Source organism: Oreochromis aureus, linkage group 20, assembly GCF_013358895.1.
Source record: "Oreochromis aureus strain Israel breed Guangdong linkage group 20, ZZ_aureus, whole genome shotgun sequence".
Lineage (NCBI taxonomy): Eukaryota > Metazoa > Chordata > Actinopteri > Cichliformes > Cichlidae > Oreochromis > Oreochromis aureus.
This window is the reverse complement of record NC_052961.1, coordinates 15,717,652-15,738,246: the sequence shown is the minus strand read 5'-3', so window position 1 is coordinate 15,738,246 and position 20,595 is coordinate 15,717,652. Positions and strand designations below refer to the sequence as shown.

The window sequence follows — 20,595 nt, the reverse complement described above, 5'->3', positions numbered from 1 at the left end:
GCTGTAAAGGAGAACTCACGTTGACTGGCATTTGCATTAAAATGTGCACACATTAACACGTGTACCAGTGTTAAAATAACTGACAGGCTCGAGAGCCTGCAGAAGTTCAAATAAGAAAAACCTTAGATATTTAAATGTTTCAGATGTCCACAGTCGTCTGGAAGCTAATTAGTGAAATCTTCAGGGCCCCGCTTAAGCCTGGATGCTGCACACTGAGAGCAGATGGGGACTGGAAGATGCTTTGGCTGACCTGTTTGTCCTCCTTACGTCCCCAGTTGTTGACCAGAGTGTGACTGAAATGCAGCACTACTTTTAATCTGCGGAGGTGTGCACTGTTTTTAAGGAGCAGCAGCCAGTTCTTGATATTAGAGTTGAGAGTCCACATGACTAACCATGTTTTAAATGTGAGAATATATTCTGCCAGTAGGCATTGTGCAGGCGTGATGATGAATAGGAAGCAGGTAAGAAAGTGTTATAGTGGTCAGTAGGGAGCTTAGTAGCTTTCTAGCTTTTTTTGTCTGTTATTATCACAAAGGTTCAAGATATGGGTCTTTGTTTTTGGAAGTTTATATTTGGAGAAAGGCGCACACACTCCTTTGCTTTGTCCTTGTAGGCCACCAAGGAGTCGGGAGCAACGAGGTAAAGGGTTTTTTGTTTGTTGTTTTTCACACCAACGTCTAACACTTTTTTTTTTTTTTTGCATCTTCTCTCTTGCTTTGCTCTGCACAGGCAGTGCCGGCACCTCTGTTGTGTTTAACAAGAACGGCGATGCTCCAGGACGCTATGACCTGTTCCAGTTCCAGATGACCAACTCCTCTACCCCAGAGTATAAAGTGGTAGGGCAGTGGGTGGAGAACCTCCAGCTCAGGGTATGATGATTTACAGCCACTGATGAAACAGACAAGAGGCATGCGTTTGCAAATGTTGGCATGCGTGATGATACAGGATATGTAGGTGCCGATTCCACCACAGCATGAGGACTTTGTGTTTTCCAAAATTGAAATCTCTCAAGGTGTGCATTTTTTTGCATCTCAACTATAGAAACAAATCAGGTGCAGACATTTTTACTTCCACTCTGATTGATGTATTTCAGGTGCAGAAAATGAGCGTGTGCAATTTAACATGCAAAATAAAGTGTTTGCTTTACCCAGCAGACAATATTTCATCATTTTCAGGTCTTATATTTTCCTCCAGCAACAAATAGAGAAATGCGCACACACATTTCAATTGATGTGTTGCTCTCTAATGTAAGCCAAATGTTAAACATATTCTAAAGTCCTACATAAAATTACTTTAGACTTTATTTAATAAAAAAATGTTTATAACCATAATTGAAACTTGGTTCTGTTAAAAGTTATCAAATATCCTGAAAGCTGCTTTTTTAATAGGAAAGAAAAAATATGCAGGGAAACCAGACTATTTTAAATCTAGTGCATGAAAAGGGATAAAAGGATTTTAGTTGGTCACATTTAGTATGTTATTAAAAAGATCTGATATGTTTCCACCAGTGAAAGAATGTTTGGGCAAGACTAATACATCAGAAGCAACACGATTTGGGAGTTCAATATTAAAAAAGAAGGAAGGAAGTAAAAAGAAAACCAGCTAGCTGAGCTCTCACTGATGTTGCATATCATTATTCTTTCACTGCATCTTCTGTAGGACTGAGGGTGCACAGTGGAAGTTAACTTATGTCAGTCCGTATACTCTGTGTTGTGGCAGCAGAGAGCTACCAAAGATGTCGCTGGAAGGTGACACCTGAAATACACACCTTCCGTGTTCCTACTGCAGTTCGTTAGCTTTCCTGCACTACATGATGAAAGTCTATGATCACATTTTATCAGACGAAATGAAAGTACAAGTTAAACCGTATGACGGCTCTGGGTGCGTTACAGGGAAAGGGAAGGATATTAATCTAAAAATATGTGCATGTGTGAGTTATTTGACATTTTTGGCACATCCAAATGAAAGTTGAACCCATGGAATAGCAACATGGATTTTGTATTTGGAACTTAAATTCACCTACTGTCTAATATAGGTTTTAGGTGCAAAGCTGGAGGCTGCAGCTGCTTTTTTAAGTGCAGGGAGTTGGTTTCATGCCACTGTAATAGATCTCACTGTCACAACACGAGAAACGGGCTCAGGTGATTCATGTGGGCAATAAAGAAACTGATGAGTTCTTATTTTTTCAAGGCAAACATGGCTCGACATTTACCATATGATAGGATGAAACCTGAGCTGAAATTTCTTTGTAACTCAGATAAGAAAAAAAAAAAAAAGCATGACATTTACATACCGATGAGTCAACATTTGCATAATGGTTCTCGGGATGACAAGAATTAAACTAAACCAAATGCATTTGATAGAACAGGTGGAACAACGTCTGCTGCTGGAGATTTCTGCTTCGTTCTGTTTTAGTGTGATTACAAACCAAATGCTGTTACAATACAATTATATCCCAATGCAGAAAAAAAAGAAAAGAAGGTGTTACTGCGTTCTGTAAGCGCCGTCTAATTTAAAGGTTTCCCTGGAATGAGCACCCTGATACACTCTGCGATGATCAATAAAGAAATTCAATGCGATGCTGTTCCAGCTCACAGAAACTCAAATTAACTGTAAAATTAACAAATAAAACAAAACCCAAATAGCAGCCTCCATAGCAAGTCCAAGGTGTCAAAAATCTTGTTTCTGGTCTCCATGGCAACAGAGCTGTTGGTCTCATTACTGTTTCCACACTGTGTGTAATCGGGAGGTTTTCCAGAGAGCACCATTCATTGTCCAAATAACAAGTGGCACCTTCATGCCCTCAGATAAATGGCAGATGATAATCTACCCAGACAGCACAGAAACAACACATTCGTCATACAGGTGCACACATCGCAAACACACTGCAGCTGTGTGAGAGTGCGCGTTTGTGTGCGAGTGGGGTGCATTTCTGCATGTGCAATTAATGGCAGTTGCCACATGTGGAGGAGGTGATGCTATCACCTGAGGCGATGCCAGACTCATGTCATATGTGGTGGTATTTGCACCTGGTGCAGTTTAAAATAAAAAAATCCATGTTAATCTTAAAGAGTCTGACCGTAAAGCCATAAGTGTTTGAAGCTTGTAACAAGTGTTTTTTGTTTTGTTTATATGTTAAAGCCCATTTGAGTCTACAGAAAGACTGCAACAAAAAGTGTATTTTCAAAAATGTCAAAATATTTCCTTAGAAATGTTTGAGCTGCAGGAAGCAAAGACAAAAAAAAAAGATTTCACTAACTGTCTCATTATATCTTGTTTCTCTAAACCTTACAAAAAAAAGAAAACAAATGATACATTTGATAAATTGATGTTTGCGGATGATGAAGGATTTCTTGTATTTTCCTTGAGTCTGGCAGTCACATAAGTATTAGATGTGATGTCTCTGGTTTAAGTTAAGATAACAGGCTGCAGGCTCAATCTTCATATTTAATGAGCAGGTGAGTCAAAAATAAATAAGTAAATAAGAAAATAAGAGATCATATTTTCCTAAATGTTGCTGGTCTTTGATGCTGCCTTGTAGAGTTTTCTGTAAAAACAAACATTCAGTCCGACTGACTAAAACGCACTGTGCGTATCGCTGAAGTCTAATAAATGGCACGTCAGTGATAATCACCCTCATTGTAATGCAGATATTATTATCTTATCAAGTCAAGCATCAAATGCATTCTTGTTGATCAAATGGTTTAAAAAAACAAACCACAAAAAAAGGAAAATATGTTGAGAGAATTAATTTGACAGGGAGGTGTCGCGAAATTATGGGAAATGACAACGGCAGCATTTAACTATGACTGTCTCGATCGCGTTCACAAGTTGAGCATTTAACCAAATGTAGTACTAACTTCATCTGCAGTGAAGAAAACCATTTTAACACCTGTACACACTATCAATGCCACAACACCAGCAAAGTCAATGCCTAAAATAAAAAGTAAATCTAGTAAATCTTTCATTGTTAGCTCGCTCTGCACTGGCATCAGTGCTCACGATCTTTCTCGGTAAAAGCTGTTTGGTGGCCAAGCTGACAGCCATTGAGTGTGAGATGTGTGCAGTTCTCCACACTCAAATTTTGACAGTTATGATTGCACGAGCCAGGAAAATGTGATGCACTGCATTTAGCCTTACTTCTCAGTGCGAAAGCACTTAAGCAGTCAAAATTGTGACTCTGGAAGTAATCGCATGATTTCTGGCACAGTTATGGCCAACCCCGAAGGCCTGTAATGGGCCAGGAGAAAAAAGTCTATAATGTATGTGCATCTCCCTTAAACAACCGATTGTCTTCTTTGTCATCATCTGCACCGGATAAGTGAAACAGTAGGAACACGTCGGCTAAACTACACATGCATATTGGTGTGCGTCTTTATGAGTACACTTGAGACAAACAAAATGAGGACACGCAACAACAAGGAAGTCAGAAACTCAACGGGGAGTCTTTAAGTCATGAATACACTTAACATCAAAGCATGCTACAAAAATAATCACTAAATTCAATCCCTCTTCATTTTCATGTACAGTCTTACCAACATGTGATTGTGATTGTTACGTTGCTCTATACACCTCGACTCAAAGCATGTTTTAGATCGAAGCAGAATTCAATTAAAAAGCTTAAAACTTGCACCGCAGAATACGAATGCCTTTTGTTTTTGGTGGACTCGGTTTAGTTCCGTGATACTGCTGATGACTGATATTGCCGCGAAACCGTGTTGGTGTATCTTTTATCTTCTGCTTCTTTTAAAGTCATGGATCACTACACTTTCATAATAAATAAAAAGATCAGCTCAGAGTACTTTGAAAGTTTTTTTTTTTTAACTCCCTAGCAAAATATGTAAGAGTCTTAAAAATTCTATTTCTTCTTGGATTTTTTTTTTTTTAAGGGCTGGCTTGTACATCGAAGCTATAGTTTGAGCTTGAATCATGAAACACCTCTGGGCCTCTTTGGTTTAGACCTTCAGATAGTGTGTCTGTATACTGCACTTTTCAATCATAACTAGAAATGGCTGTGCAAAGTCTAACCGAAGCATTTTGCAATCCCAAATCCCATTCTCCTTCCTTCTCATCACGTATTTCATACCTCACTGGCTCCTGTATTAAAACATAATGTCTTTTGCATTTCACATCACTTTATTTTTATTTCACTGAACAAAGGTAGGCTCTGTTGCCATGGTGATTTCAATTACTTTCAAGTATTAGAAAAGGCAATCCCTCTAAGAAATTGGCAGGAAAGATGTTGTGCTGTATTAGGTTAATCGTTTTTTTTCTACACGTTTCCCCCCCCCTACCGTTTAGACTGCATTGAACTTTGTTTTTGCGATGCAACTTCATAAGCTTGAGAATATAGTAACAAGTGAGAAGTTAATATGATGCGATAAGACAGCTTATTAACTGTCTCAATACATCAAGGGGGCTTTTAATTCAGGGGATTACTTGAACAAAAGCTTTCAAACACTTTGGCTGTGTTTATTATGAGTGTCCACCCTTGTAACAGTGTATATTTATGGCAGAAAATAAGGAAAATCATAATTTAATGCTATGTTGCCTCAAAATACAGCTGCTTACCAATACCCACATGGTATCACTTGCTTATCTCACTGTTGCTAACCCCTTATCCTGTGGTGTGTCACATCTTTCCCAGCTGGAGGAGCTTCAGTGGCCAGATGGGGAGCAGGAGGTGCCTATCTCTGTGTGCAGTCTCCCCTGCAAAACTGGAGAGAGGAAGAAGAAAGTAAAGGGCATGCCATGCTGTTGGCACTGTGAGCTCTGCGATGGCTACCAGTACCAGTACGATGAAACTTCCTGCAGACTGTGTGCCTATGACATGAGGCCGGACTCCAACAGAACAAGCTGCCAACCTATCCCCATTGTCAAGCTGGAGTGGCATTCCCCTTGGGCAATTATCCCCGTCTTCCTGGCCATGCTTGGCATCATTGCCACCATCTTTGTCATGGCAACTTTCATCCGCTACAATGACACGCCTATCGTGCGGGCATCAGGCAGAGAACTGAGCTACGTCTTGCTAACTGGCATCTTCCTGTGTTACATCATTACGTTCCTCATGATTGCCAAGCCTGACGTAGCCGTGTGTGCCTTCAGGAGGATCTTTCTGGGCCTGGGCATGTGCATCAGCTACGCCGCACTGCTTACTAAGACCAACCGTATTTATCGGATCTTCGAGCAGGGGAAGCAGACAGTGACAGCCCCTCGCTTCATCAGCCCCACCTCCCAGATTGCTATCACTTCCAGTCTAATCTGCGTGCAGCTGCTGGGGGTGCTGGTGTGGTTTGCTGTTGACCCTCCAAACACTATCATCGACTACGATGAACAGAAAACCATAAACCCCAGGCTGGCCCGCGGAGTGCTCAAGTGTGACATCACAGACCTACAGATAATCTGCTCACTGGGTTACAGCATCCTGCTGATGGTGACCTGCACTATCTACGCTATCAAGACGAGGGATGTACCAGAAGACTTCAATGAAGCCAAACCCATTGGTTTTACTATGTACACAACTTGCATCGTCTGGCTGGCCTTCATCCCGATTTTCTTTGGCACAGCACAGTCAGCGGAGAAGGTGAGTCATTTCTCTCTCTCTCTTTGTCACCAGACTTCTCTTTTGTCTGTCTCTCTCTCCCTCCTCACAAATGTCACTGTCATTTCTTTGGCCCCACTATCCCCAGTAGTGGAGTTAGGTTAATTGGTGAATCTAAATTGCCCATAGATGTGAATGCGAGTGCAAATGGTTATCTGTCTCTCTGCGACCTGTCCAGGATGTACCTTGCCTGTTGCTGTATGATAGCTGGGATAGGCTCCAGCCCCCCTGCGACCCTGATAATGATAAGCAGAAGATGATGGATGGATGGTTGGATTTCTTTGGCCCCGTTTTTATCTTGTTCAAACATATTCATGTATGTGCATATTCGTGCAAACACAAACACACACATACATTTAGTGACTATGTGATTTATGGATTTCTTTTCTTTTTGAGTTCATATTTACATAGTTTAGACATTCAGGGAATAGACATGTAAAGACAAAGGAAGGAATGATGGTAAGCACCAGAATCCTTGAATGCCTGAGAGGGATACAGAAGGGGATGCTGGCAGCTGCAGATGCTATTATCTTAGCTCTCACGCCTGGGGCCCAACATATACTATTATGCTTTATTCTGGAGAGGGAGACAAGCAGTTTGGGCAGGTGGAAAGGTGGAAGACGAGAACGATGAGGACCAAGAGGAGAAGGAATGCAGAGAGAAATGAGGGGGTAAATAGAAGTTTGATTCAACACATTCCATCACTTGACAGCTGCACTCTACTCAACAAAGCAGTTGACATTGTGTGCTACTGGAGTTGATTGAGAATATGACACTCTGACCTTCTCTGCTAGTCATTGCTTATCTGGCCAGCGCTGCGCAGAATACAAATACATTCATCCGCTGGACGCGCGTGCTGCTCAGCAGGCCCGTGAGTACGAGACGAAGCCAAGGAGAAGTTTTCCACTGACAGAATATCGATGCTGACAGGAAAGTGTTGCTCCTAACCTTTTGAGAGGCACGCCGTTCAATATCCTTCCTGCTAAGCTACCACATGAGATGGATCAGAAGCTGATTTTCCTCATCTCAATTTGCTGCTGATTTCATAGATGAATTACACCCTCAGCAGCGATTAGGAGTTCATTATGTTACTTGCGGCGACTAGCGAAGCAGTAATGTGTTTATCTTTCCTCCTTATGCAGTTAACTCTTTCTTCGCACTGGATCATTGCCTCGCACACACCTCCGGTTCACACTGCAGCAGCTTGGCGTAATGGCCTTTGAGGGTGCATTTCTGCTTACTCCCCAGCCACTGCTAGTGAGAAGTGCCCGAGCATGTCTTGATAAAATCCCTTGCAAAAGCTGCAGTGAAGTCAAGTTGAAGGGATGCTAACTTTTCTGTCTTTTCAGCCGACTTATGCTTAAGTTTTCAGCCCGCTTTCCTCACATCTGTTTCTGCTTAAACTGTACTTACTGGCTCAGAGGATGCCTATATGATTACCTCCCTGTAAGTAATGTCAAAATACAGAAATAGTGTAATTAGGGGATTGGATTAGATCGGTGCCATGTGTGTAATTGCTTGTGTTTAGATATGCGTGGAAATATACAATTGGAGGCTAAATGAGTCTCAGCGTGACACATTTGAGCGCATCCTCACTTTCTAATGCCTTGCCCTGTTGTCTTTTCATGTGCAGATGTGGCCACGCAACCAGTCATATATGACTAATCTCTCTTTCAAATATCAAATGCTTTTTAATAATACCAGGCTGACATGACACCAGCTGATAATCCCTTTGACGCTTTGACCTAATGTTGTTTTGCAGCAGGAGTGGAATTTCTTAAAGCCCACACCATTTAGATACCCTCATTTCCCACACCTGTGACAACCCCTCCCCGTGTTTGCCCATTCAGGCATCGTAGAGAAAAACCACGCAAAAACACTAAAGATCACTGAGCATCTACTGTGCACCTGCATGTGCTCAGCCGGATACTCATCGCTCTCAAGTTAATGACTATGAGAGTCACCTGCATCCAGATCAAATCAGCATGAAATCTCTCCAGTTTATTATTTCAAAAAAGTGTATTGAAAATAAGGGTTTAAATATGTAAACGATGCATTATCTATTTACATATCTGTTAATCTGCGGATATTACCATTACAGCTACATGAATATTGGATAAATCCCACTTATTCTTGTGACATTTTGTTGACATATTAGAGTCAAAGGTTTTTACTGAGGGAAAATTAAGTTCACTTTTTATCACGGCATAAATGAGAAAATACTTTGAACAGCCAGACTGATTTTTTTTAGCTACACGCGGATCGTATTGGGTTGGACTTCCTTTTGCCTTAAGAACTGCCATAATTCTTTGTGACATAAATTCAATAAGGTGCTGGAAACATTCCCCAGAGAATTTGGTCCATATTGACATGATAGTGTCAGCTGCACATCCATGATGTGTTTCCTGTTCTAAGGTGCTCTATTGGATTGAGATCTGGTAACTGTGGAGGTTATTTGAGCACAGTAAACTCGTTGTCATGTTCAGTAAACTTGAGCTTTGTGACACGAGTCAGATGGGCACACTGTGGTCATAAAAACTTGGACGGGGTCAGCAACAGTACTCAGGTAGGCTGTGGTGTTTAAACAATGCCCAGTTGGGACTAAGAACCCCAAAGTGTGCCAAGAAAACCTGTCCAAACACCACTAGCAACCTGAACTGTTGATGGAAGGCAGGAAGCATCCATGCTTTCATGTTAAAGCAACATTTTTCCAATCTTCTCTTGTCCAGTGTTGGTGAGCTTGTGAAAATTGTAGCCTCACTTTACCTGTACTTAACTGACAGGAGCAGCACTCATGTGGTCGTCTGCTGCTGTAGCCCATCTGCTTCAAGGTTTGATATGTTGTGCATTCAGAGATGCCCTTCTGCATACGCTGGTTGTAATGAATGGTTATTTGAGTTATGGTTCTCTTCCTATCCATTTAAAGCAGTCCAACCAGTCTCCTCTGAGCCCTGGCAACAACAAGGCATTTTCTCCCTGAGAACTACCGCTCACTGGATATTTTCTCTTTTTCAGACCATTCCCTGTACACCCTAGAGATGGTTGTGTGGGAAAATCACAATAAATCAGCAGTTTCTGAAATACTCAGACCAGCCTGCCTGGGACCAACAACCTTCCCACATTCAAAGTCACTTAAATCGATTTTTTCCCCCATTCTGGTGTTCTTCAGCAGGTTGTCTTTACCGTGTCTAAATGTCTAAATGCATTTGGTTGTTGTTGTGCGATTGTCTGATTAGATGTTTGCATCATCAAGCTGTTGAACACTGTTGATTTTATATGTTGTGAAAAACTATATATTTCTATTTGAAACTGTTCTATAGCTATAAACAGTTCAGGTAATAGATATGATAGGACGGATTCTTAAGTGGCGCTTTTCTACTCTGCCGGAGCGCCCAAAGCACTTTATACAACATGCCTCATTCACCCATTCACACAAGCACTATTTTATATGCTTAAGTGCTTCTATCTACCATTCAAATGCATTCATACTCCAGTGGATGCATTGGAGAGCAACTTATGATCTTGGGGTTATGATCTTGCCCAAGGATATTTGGCATGCAGACTGGAGGAGCCGAGGATCGAACCACCAACCTTCAAATAAGTAGATGACCTGCTTTACTTCCTGAGCTACAGCCACCCAAAAAAACAAAAAAACACTTTTTGCCTGAAGTGCCTCACCGTAAGTGTTTGCTCTGAGCAAAGGACTGATAAATAGATTTAATGTATTCTGCCAATAAACACGAGGGCTGGTGTTTAAACATAGAACATTTCTTGCAGTTCAGAAGAGTAGGACGATGATATAATGAAACATTTATCCCGAGGCACTGAAACACTCTAATAAAACACCTACAAGACTCAGTCACGCTTAAAAGTGAACTCCATGTACTGGAAGCTTATATGCCTCAGTACATGTGTGGAAACCTCTTAGGCTCTTGTAAGATGTCCCCTGTAATACATAAACTTCTTGGGGACGGTTCGTCCTGACAAGCATCATTAGCAATGACTAACTATGCTGCGGAAAACTTTTTCACTTCAGCTTTCAGCAGGTAAAATTGCATCTTCTAAAACTCCTGTCTCTCTGCAAACAGCGGCGTTTGACAGGAGTTGGATGTGACACTTAGTGAAGAGATGTGGAGTCTTTTGAAAATAATATGTGAAATTCCCCTGCCTATCACTTGTTTTATGCATGAAACCTTGAGTAGTAGATTGCACCAGAGGCAGACTGCAGGCGAAAAGCTAAATGTGGTCAAGTATAATGGAAAGAAAGAAAGGTTGTAGTTGTGATTTTAACTTTAGTCCATTATTTTTTATCAGGGAGAAGGGAGTGTGACATCAGTTTCACACTCTGTGCACAGTTAAGATGTGGAGTATTGCCATTGCATATTGAAATGGGAAGACACAGAGGTGTGACCGAAGATGAAAGAATCTGCGAATATTACGAGCTAAATGAGACGGAGAGCGGAATTCACTTCATTTTATCTTGTCCTTCATATCATGATTTATGACGACCGTTGTGTAAAAAAAGTTAATCTTTCTGTTTTAGATGTGAGGCGGAATGAGAATGGAGCTTTAATTAATCTTCATAATGTTTTTGCATTTTCTTAATGCATTTCTAAAGCATGAGAACGCAGGGCAAAAGTGGCATATGGCTATATCGGAGACTGCGTTATATGGGTTACAGACTGCAGATATGAACTTGGTCACATTTAAAACATTTGGCTCTAATGGATGCAGAAGTAGTGTTTGATTTGTCTGGATTTATTTATGCCTTGGGTTTTAATGGGCTGTGCTCGTGTGTTTAAATATTTCCATAGTGAAATATCTCCTTGGGCGTTATACTTGGGGAGCCTTATGCATACGTTTGTTTGAGCACTTATATCTAAGTCTGGATGATCCGGATGTTAGGTGACATTTGGTTTGTTGTGTCGGATAATCCCATGAAAGATGGGTCATATAAATGTCCAAACACAGAAATTAAAAATTCATATATTTATTCATTCATGCAACACTGGGAGCTGCAAAGCAGAAGCTGCTCATAGCTTTCCTGACTGTTGTGATGCAAAGAGAAAATAATATAGGTTTTATGTATATTACCTTTTACACTTTTAAGGCAGGGCCACTGATTGATTGAAATCTTTGCAAGGCTTTGCTTAAAAAAACATGCATGCAAATTCAAATTGAATATAATCTGGAAGAACAGTCTGCCACTACTGCCTTGACATCATCTATATTGTAGGTGGGGAATAATTTATTTTGGTAATGTCAACCAGTCTCAGAGAAGTATCCAAACAATATGAACACATCGTTCATTATTTGTAGTTCCGCTATCATTTGGAATAAATATATAAAACGCTATATTAGATTTTACCTGTTGTAATTCAGTTGAGATACTGTTCATGACAGATGCCATCCAGCCAGAGGCACTTGACTGCATTGCATTGTCACTGAGGAACCGTGTAATGCGCATTATCTCAGAGTATGTGATTAAAGTTTGATTGAATGTTGTCGAAACTGTTGTTGCTGACAGAATCATCGCTCTCAATGTCGAATTTTCTTCATTGTGAGGGAGCATCAGGCCGCGAGGAGCTGTGGAGGATCCTCAGCTTCTCCACAGGCAGTGTGTGTTCTCCTCTAGTATCTTTTAATAGGCTTGTGATCATCAAACTTTGCCAAAACCTGTCTCTCTCACAGATTATCTCTGCCTTTGGAACTCCTCTAAATATTGGCCAAGGTTGTAATGATTTCCCAAATTAAAAAGTTTAAAAGGGACCTAATACTCTCATTTCCAGCACCATGTTTTTTATTCTTAGACTCCACTAGGGTAGCTTTGCATAATTCACGGTAAAAAGTTTCTTATTGATTGTATCCTGTGTCATTGTGCAGCCTCTTATTAAAGCCTCTTTTTGAAACAAGGCATTTTAGCTGTCCTCCATTTAGGGCCACCTTCCCCTTAAGCCATCTTTATTCCGATCGGCTGCCCCAGACAAACAGAAGGTTGGGTGGAATAGCTGTGGCTTAGGTGACCATATTAAGGATAGCTGCCACTACTCAAAAAAAAGTAAATTATTACACATTACTAGTACATGCCTATGCTACAATATTGCTATGCCTCTGCTTGCAAAGCGATAGACTTACTTATACTTACTTACCCGCATGGAGAAAATTGAGGGAAAAAAGGCAGTAGATTAAAATTGGGTCACTTTAGCCAGTTGCTCTGTGGTTGCTAGGCATGTATAATTCATCATTTGTGGATATAAATAAGATGTTATTGTCACGAAATTAAAATGATAGGATGCTTTCATAAGGTTTTGTAGGTGTACAAAGACTTTAAGCTCATTGCTAGACGGTTGCCAGGCAACATGATGGCATTTTAATATATTGTACATATTTCAACTTTTAGAGGTATAAATTAGATATTACTGTCATGAAAGAAAAATGATGCAATGTTTTCATAAGGTTTTATGGGTGCATAAATGCTATAAACAGGTGATGCTAGCCTATTGTGTGGCGGTTGCTAGGAAACGTGATGATCTTTAATCTCTGACATGGATAAGAACCTTCAAGACCTACCTGCGTGGCAAGTTTGGTCACTCAACTCCTGATCGTGTAGGAGGAGTTTGCAAACTAACAAACACGTAGAGAGTCTTAAATTTTAGGTAATACATTACATTAATTACTTAATTACTACCTGGAGAAAGTAAGGCACTACACTACTTGTTAGATTAATTTGTCGTTACTTTGTAACATGGCCTGACGTGAATTGTCACATAATAACCAGTAACAATATAAACTTTAGGCTACAGGTCCATATACTGACACAAATCCCTGTCCTAATCACAACACACAAGAGCAGTCCAAATGCAAATAACTACAGGCAGAAATGGAGGCTGCAAAGCTTCAAGCCTGTCAGCTCATCACTTTTCGGTTACATGCTGAAGATCGTCTCTTGCTGCTGGGCTGGGGTAGGCGTTCACTCAGCTTTAGCATCGCTTTCAGTTCTTCAATACAGGCTTTGTGTTCACGTGATGTCTATGCAGATGCTTGCAAAGATCAAGTGCTGTGTGAGCAGAAGCTGATAATTCCTACTGTCCTGGACACAGTTGTAGCTTTATCCTCACATTCTTGTCCTTTCGTGCAATAAGTTTTCCTCCTCCATCCATATGAAGAGAAGTCAGCTAATTGCAGCAAGTACCTAGGAAGAAAAAAAGGCACCTTTGATCTTTTTGTTCTTCTTAATTGTGCAGAGCATTGAAGAACCTTTGTAATGAAAGTAGCAACATGACAAAAACATGGTGGTAACACTTTGTAAAGTGTTACACCCAGCCTCACTGAGAACTGTCTGAAACAGAGCAATTACAGCAGTTTGAAGCATGAGTTTCTGGTTCACAGGGATTGCTTGCACATAGACGTTATTGTTTGAAACTTTGCCCTTGTTAAATATATATGTGACAGAAAATAAGGGAAAACACAGTAACTATGTTTTTTTCAAAGAGTTTTATTCTTCGTCCTGTAGGACTTAAATTATGTCACTTTGAATTTTTGGCTTCTTGGGACAAATTCTCCTGCCGACACACGTGATGGATCCTGAACGCTGTATTTTGACAAATCATGTCAAGGAAACATCAAAAATGATTTCCTCTAATTGTTGTGACAATTACTTACCTTCTCTGCCACATGCAGAGTGCATTATCGGTCACAGCCTCTTAATCTGCCAATCATGAATACCAGAAATGGGGATCTCCTGTACAGAGTTGAAAAGAAGCAAAGGCCATCAACACACAGAGCTACAATACAGAATCAGGCTTTGGAGCACAAAGCCAGACAGAGTTATTCATGACACGAGCCAGGATAGAAAGTAGGCCACCCCAAACAACAAGAGACATCCAGGTAGTTGAGGGGAGACTGCAAATCCCCTGGATTCATTATTGAAGGCATTCTCTAACGGGGCAGAGAGCATCCTAATTGTCACTTACTGAATCAAGTTCTTATCACTGTGTGCATTTATAGTACTCATCCATACACAATTAAATTGCATTTGCAGTAAGTATATCCCTGGTGGGTATAATTATGAGAATTACGCTCAACAGCTTTTTGTCTAAATAGTAGAAACATCGTCTGTTGTGACTGAATGTTGGCATTTGGCTTGTCAGTGAGATGTAAAATTCAAAAGCAACCGTTTGATTCCTGATGAGCACGTTAATAAATCATTACGGTGGTTATAAATAGTAAGTTGCCAAGCAGTTGTGAAAATGCCTTCATGTATTTATTTATGTTAAAGCAACAGAAGCTAATTATGAATGTTCTGCGACAAGCAAAGCATTTGAGTGGCGGGTACGAATTTGGGTCAAGCTCACAGAGATGCACAATGGAAAAACCCTGTCTCTGCGGTTAGAGATGGTTAGAAAAAGGATTTGTTTTGGTGTGCTTATGTGCCTGTGTGTGTGTGTGTGTGTGTGTGTGTGTGTGTGTGTGTGTGTGTGCGTGCATGTGTATTAGAAAGCGTGAAACCCCACATACCTACACATGCTTTGTGTGTGCGTATGAGCGCACAAAGTGCCTATTACAGCTTATTGTGAGCCTGCTCCCGAATCAGCTCTCCTGCATGGTCAATAAATCAGTTGTGATAGGGTCAGCATTGCAGACTCTTTGGTATCAGAATCTCATTAAAAGCTTATTCCAGGCATCTTTAGTTGCTTGCACCAAACTAGTGTTGCTATGGATACCAGACAGGTTACCATCTACCAAACATGGAAGCGCAGCAGCACAGGCTGAAGATTCTCTGGCGATTATGTTTGATGCCACGTGCGCTGCCCCACAACGCTTTGACTCGTGGCCCCAAAGAAATCTAGTCATGAGCCCGGCAAATTTGCAGCTCTTGAAACGACATTCCCCCAGCCTAGAGTGACAGGGAACAGAGTGCGCTGAGAGTATTGTGATATTCATACAGTTATTAATGCATGGTGTACCAGCCAGATCGCTGCCTCTGATGCTGCTTCACAGAGAAACAGGAGGGTATGGAGGCAGTTGAGTGCATTGGCGTGTTGATGATATCAGGCATCTGAATGATTTTTGGAGATTAGAAGACAAAGGCATGACTAGCATGGAAATGAGTGAAAGAAATTACCGTTTCCGAATATTTACCAAGAAAGATTGTATGCAAATGGTGACATTTCCTCCTCTCACTGATTCACTGAGCATTTTGCTTCTCCGCAGACACGCTGTGGTGGATAATGTGTTTACAATCGTACCCTCTCCTAGTGCACATTACCAGTGACTGACTGAATGGCAGTATGTAAGTGACATCTGATGCTTTCAAGTGCAGTAGATTAGAGAGGAGGCTTTGGTGATCGGCTCTTCAAACAATAATGTCCCCTCTTGAAGTGATTATTTCTCCTCCAAGACCCTTAAATGAAACAAAGAGCTCTTAAATGTCCTCTGATTTACTGACTTCACCACCTCTTAGAAAAATCACTAGATTCTAATGAAGTCAGTGTTTAAAATTTGCAATCCCTACATGATCTGGGTTATGCAAGCTCACAATTACAGGCTGACAGTGTGAAAGGTGTTATGCAATGACTGAAAAGGAATGTCATGTTGGATGCATTTGAGAGAATGTACCTGTGTTCATGTCACGGGAATGGCAGTTCAATGAATGATCCTAGCACTTACCGCACTGACAGCCTTTCTCAGGCTGCACTCTGCTGTGTGCAGAGCTGCAGAAAGATAAATGTAGACTTTCTATATGCTGAAAATGTAGTGTTCTTAGTGCATACATGTTCTTTTATTGTACTCTCAGAGGAATATACATTAAAGTGGGCCTGGTAATAGAATTTGCTAGTGGGAGAAGTAGGGGCTCGGATTGCTTGAGCGGTGAAATAAAACAACTCGTATAAAAGGAAAAGAAAGGTGACTTCAATATGTCATGGACAGCTTCTCATCTGACAGTGTGGTCCATCAATCTAGAGTGAAAAAAGTCAACAGGCTGGCAGGAAGGAGGGCAAGTAAGGATATTTGTTGGTGATTCTTCTGCTGTTGTCATTAATACGCTTGAACAGTCTTTGACTTGAGTGAGTAGCTGCAGGTCAGGCTTTAATAAATGCTTCTAGATCATGTACTAAACGCATGACTGCTCCTTTGCTCATAGCAACACATAGCAAATGCCGGGATCACCTACTTATCTCTTAATAATAGTAGGTTATCAAAACAAGAATTGTATAATTGAATAATCAATTAAATTATGTGGGAAGTCAGTATTAAAAAATATGTCCCTTTAAAACTATAAAAGTGTTTAATGACTAACATCATGGCTCCTTCTGCAGAAAGGTTAACCACATTGCAAGACTCAGAAAGTGGCAACAAACAATGTAATGTATCTTCTGGATGCTGAGATTTTGTTATTGGGCAGTGGCTATTATTAGGTTTTGCCTCATCACCTCGCTCAGCAGTGTGACTGCTCTTTAATTGGCAACAGACGTTTAGCCATCATCGCTGTCTTGTTTCTAATTTTTCTTTATAAGTGTTTAAATGCTACTCCTAACATATTTATCTGCCTCGTAGAGCAGCCAAATCAAAGCTGATACCACACACAAAGAAGCAACCCATTTTCATTATGTCTGCTGCTATTCTAGTCTTTATTAAAATCACTCTTCACCTGTCTCTGCTTACTTACAGCTGTACATTCAGACAACCACCCTGACCATCTCTATGAACCTCAGTGCCTCAGTAGCACTGGGCATGCTCTACATGCCCAAGGTGTACATCATTATCTTCCACCCTGAGCACTGGGCATGCTCGAGAGGCCCAATGGAGAGGCAAAGACCGAGCTGTGTGAGAACCCCGCTGCTGTGTACATCATTATCTTCCACCCAGGATGCAGAGATTTACGTCCAGAAGAGGTTTGGCTTTTGCATCAGAATTATTGCTAAAGGCGAAGAAAGATGGCTGTACCAAATGGACCATCCCAGCCTTGCGTAATGGCCACAACTTTTATTGTTTATTTTATTTTCACTTCTGAATCGGGACGTCTGAAAAAGGGCCCAAAACCAAGCCAGACAAAAATACATATATCGAGGATCCCAATGAAGAAAACGAGAGAGATCACAATGATATATGGGAATATGAAGTAAATACTAAATATTAAACATTATTGTGCTGTGTGAGAACAGCCCAGTGTGCTGCAAAAGGGTGTAGTTTGTGTGTGTGACCCCCCATGAGTTTTTAAAAGGTTCCTTCATGTAAATCTAGAGGGTGTGGGGGCCACTGCCCCGACCTCCAGGGCATGAAGCGGTATGGAGGAGATTCCAGACATTAGCAACAACATGCAATAAAATAGAGAAGCTTGCACAGTTTATAACATTTGTAAGCAGGATGCAGACTGTTAATAAACAGTTTACTGCACTCTATCCCCAGAGAGGTGGCGCCTGATACCCAACCCTTCCTGACACAGAGACGTGCCTTTGAGTTAAAGATGACACAAACTATAGACACAGACATACAGGCACACACAGATACAAACATCTATTCCCACCCTTTTATGAGTGTTAATATCCAGGACTTACTGTGTGGACATCATGCAAAACTCAGACTTTCTGAGATTAAAATTCTTAATTCATGACTAAAGTCATGTGATATTCTCTGAGGTTAAACTTGTAAAACTTTAAAACATTACATGAGAAAAAAATATATATATAAAAAAAACAGCCCTCACTTTCACTAGGTTGAACCAACTGCATCACACCCCAGAGGCCAGCACAGAGGGAATGCCAAAAGTGCAAAGTAGTAAGAGACACGCAGCAGTAACTGTTTCACAAAAACGACTTCCCCATCAGATCAGTGTGTGGTGTTCTCCTGGCAGTGTCTCTTCAAAGCATAGATGCTTCTAATCATGTAGCAATTCTGTCCTAAAATTACAAGTGTTTCCTGATTGCAGAGTATAATTTGATAAGGTCTACCACTGCAGGCACAATGCATGGCAACCAGTAATTGGAATTTCTTTTTTCTTGCTCATATATGACTTTAATCTGGAAAAATATAAGATTTTATCTTTGAATATAAAACTCCTGCCTAAGCTCTGTTTTGTACTTTTGTAAGCTACAATAATGCTAATATTGTTTTTCTATACAGGCTGAATGTGGCCGTAGAGTATTACCAAAGGAGTGCTAGAAATACACATTTGAATATTTATTTTCACACTTTTAAAGACCAATATATTGTAAAAAATGCTTGTACTTTAGTACAATACTTTAGTTAGACATAAGCTTAACCTGTGAACGATCCAATCTACAAACACATCCATTTGTGTCCACAGTGAGCCTTTAATATTAAAAATAGTCCCTTTATAGTCATGAGAAATGATACAGACCATAAAGATGACCCAGGAGCTGAGATCTACATCTGTTTAAGAGATGTAAATTTTCCCAAGACACATAAATTAGATCTTTTTAGTCTTTTTTCGATCTTTTTTCCTTTCTTGTACTAGAAAGCCCATTCCACTAGTTTAATAGGATGGTGACTTGGTTAAAATGATGTATAATGTCCCTTAAAAAGGACCCAGTTATCTTGTATCCTGATTAATAGTTCGACCTTTAGGCCAGCTGCATGGCAGGGAACATGAGAGATGGGGGCACTTGCTCTCTGAAGAGATTTCAAGGAGCAGGGCTTTGTCGACGGGAATGGAAGGAGATTATCTGTCTCTGTTGCTGTGTGTTACTCATACCAGCCTTCGTCTAAAACAGTAAGCGTGATCCTGTTAGCAGAGAGAAAGCTGGGTATTAGTACGTGAGTGGGGAGGCCTACATATTTCCGTAGTTAGGTGATATGGTGTTTGTTGTGGGTGAGAAATATCAACATGAGAAAGAGTTTTTTAAGCCCTTTAAAGAGGAAAGACTGCAAAGGCTGAATTTCAGCCCAGCGTTGCCATGGAAGCTTTTTGCTCATCTCTAGTTGTCAGGACGAAGACAGTGAAGATTGACAGCTCATGCAAATCACACATCACAGCTTCCAAAGACCTCTTCTCCCACAACACTTCTAATCACACAGAGTGATCATGGCACCCACAGGTGCACCAGCCCCACAACCCCTCTCTGGATTATGCCTCTGAGATCACAGATTTTCCTGGGAATTTCTCCAAACAGCCAACAGTTGTCACACTCATCTGTCATGAGCAGAATGAGCGTGTGGATCTGTGACTGAGTGTGCTTCTCAATGTGTGTATCATTGTGTGAGTCGAAGTGTGAGTTATGCGCATAAGTCAGAGTGCTGATGCAAGCGTATCAGGGGATGGGGAGCACATCTTTGCCTGTCACACATGTGGCTCTTTGAGTAAATAGGGGTGAAACCTTGGCATCTGTTGCAGTAGCACATCAAAAGTCCCCAAGCAGGGCATGCGGTCTCTGTAAGACCCTCCCAAAAGTGCCCCCTGTCTTCTGCTCTGTGTGTCTCTCACCTTCTGTCTCTTTTACATGAATATCTTCTCGCCTTTTCTCCCCTCGCTGCATGCACTCTCCTCCTCTTGCCCTTCTTTTTTTAGCAACATTGGAACTGACATTTATTAATGGCGAATTTATGTGCATGACCGCCCTGAAACCTGAACTGCGCCTCGACCATCCCAGGAGAATGTCCGTCAATTCCTGTAACCATCGGAGTGCCAAATTCCTTCTTTTCAGGGGCCCCCTTATGGAATGACTCCAACTGATTTATAGAATTGAGAGCATTAGCAGTTCTGCACATTTACATTGATATTGATACGGTGTAATATCATCATGATTACACCTCTCGGAGAAGAGGCTTCGCCCTGAGATGTCGAATTGATTCACTGTCCCGTTACATTTTTCCCAACAGGCATATGTGCGAATGCCTTAATGCTTCTCTGACTGATTTCATTTAATTAACAATGAAATCTGTAGTCGGAAAACACAACTTAACAAATGGAAGAACCAAAAGGAAGAAGAGTTATGGGAGGCTTTAATATTAAAAATTAGGATGATAGAGAGGAT

The 20,595-nt window shown here is 40.9% G+C and overlaps 1 protein-coding gene across 1 annotated transcript in view; it reads left to right on the top strand.

Annotated features, from left to right (window-relative positions):
• Positions 1-19,788, top strand: part of LOC116324769 (metabotropic glutamate receptor 7-like) — a 107,879-nt gene extending 88,091 nt beyond the window's left edge. Inside the window, exons 7-10 of the mRNA XM_039604325.1 lie at positions 730-869; positions 5,648-6,583; positions 17,273-17,428; positions 19,660-19,788. Of these exons, the coding sequence (XP_039460259.1) occupies positions 730-869; positions 5,648-6,583; positions 17,273-17,428; positions 19,660-19,788 (1,361 nt within the window). The remainder of the gene's footprint in view (positions 1-729; positions 870-5,647; positions 6,584-17,272; positions 17,429-19,659) is intronic.
• Positions 19,789-20,595: the final 807 nt, after the last annotated feature.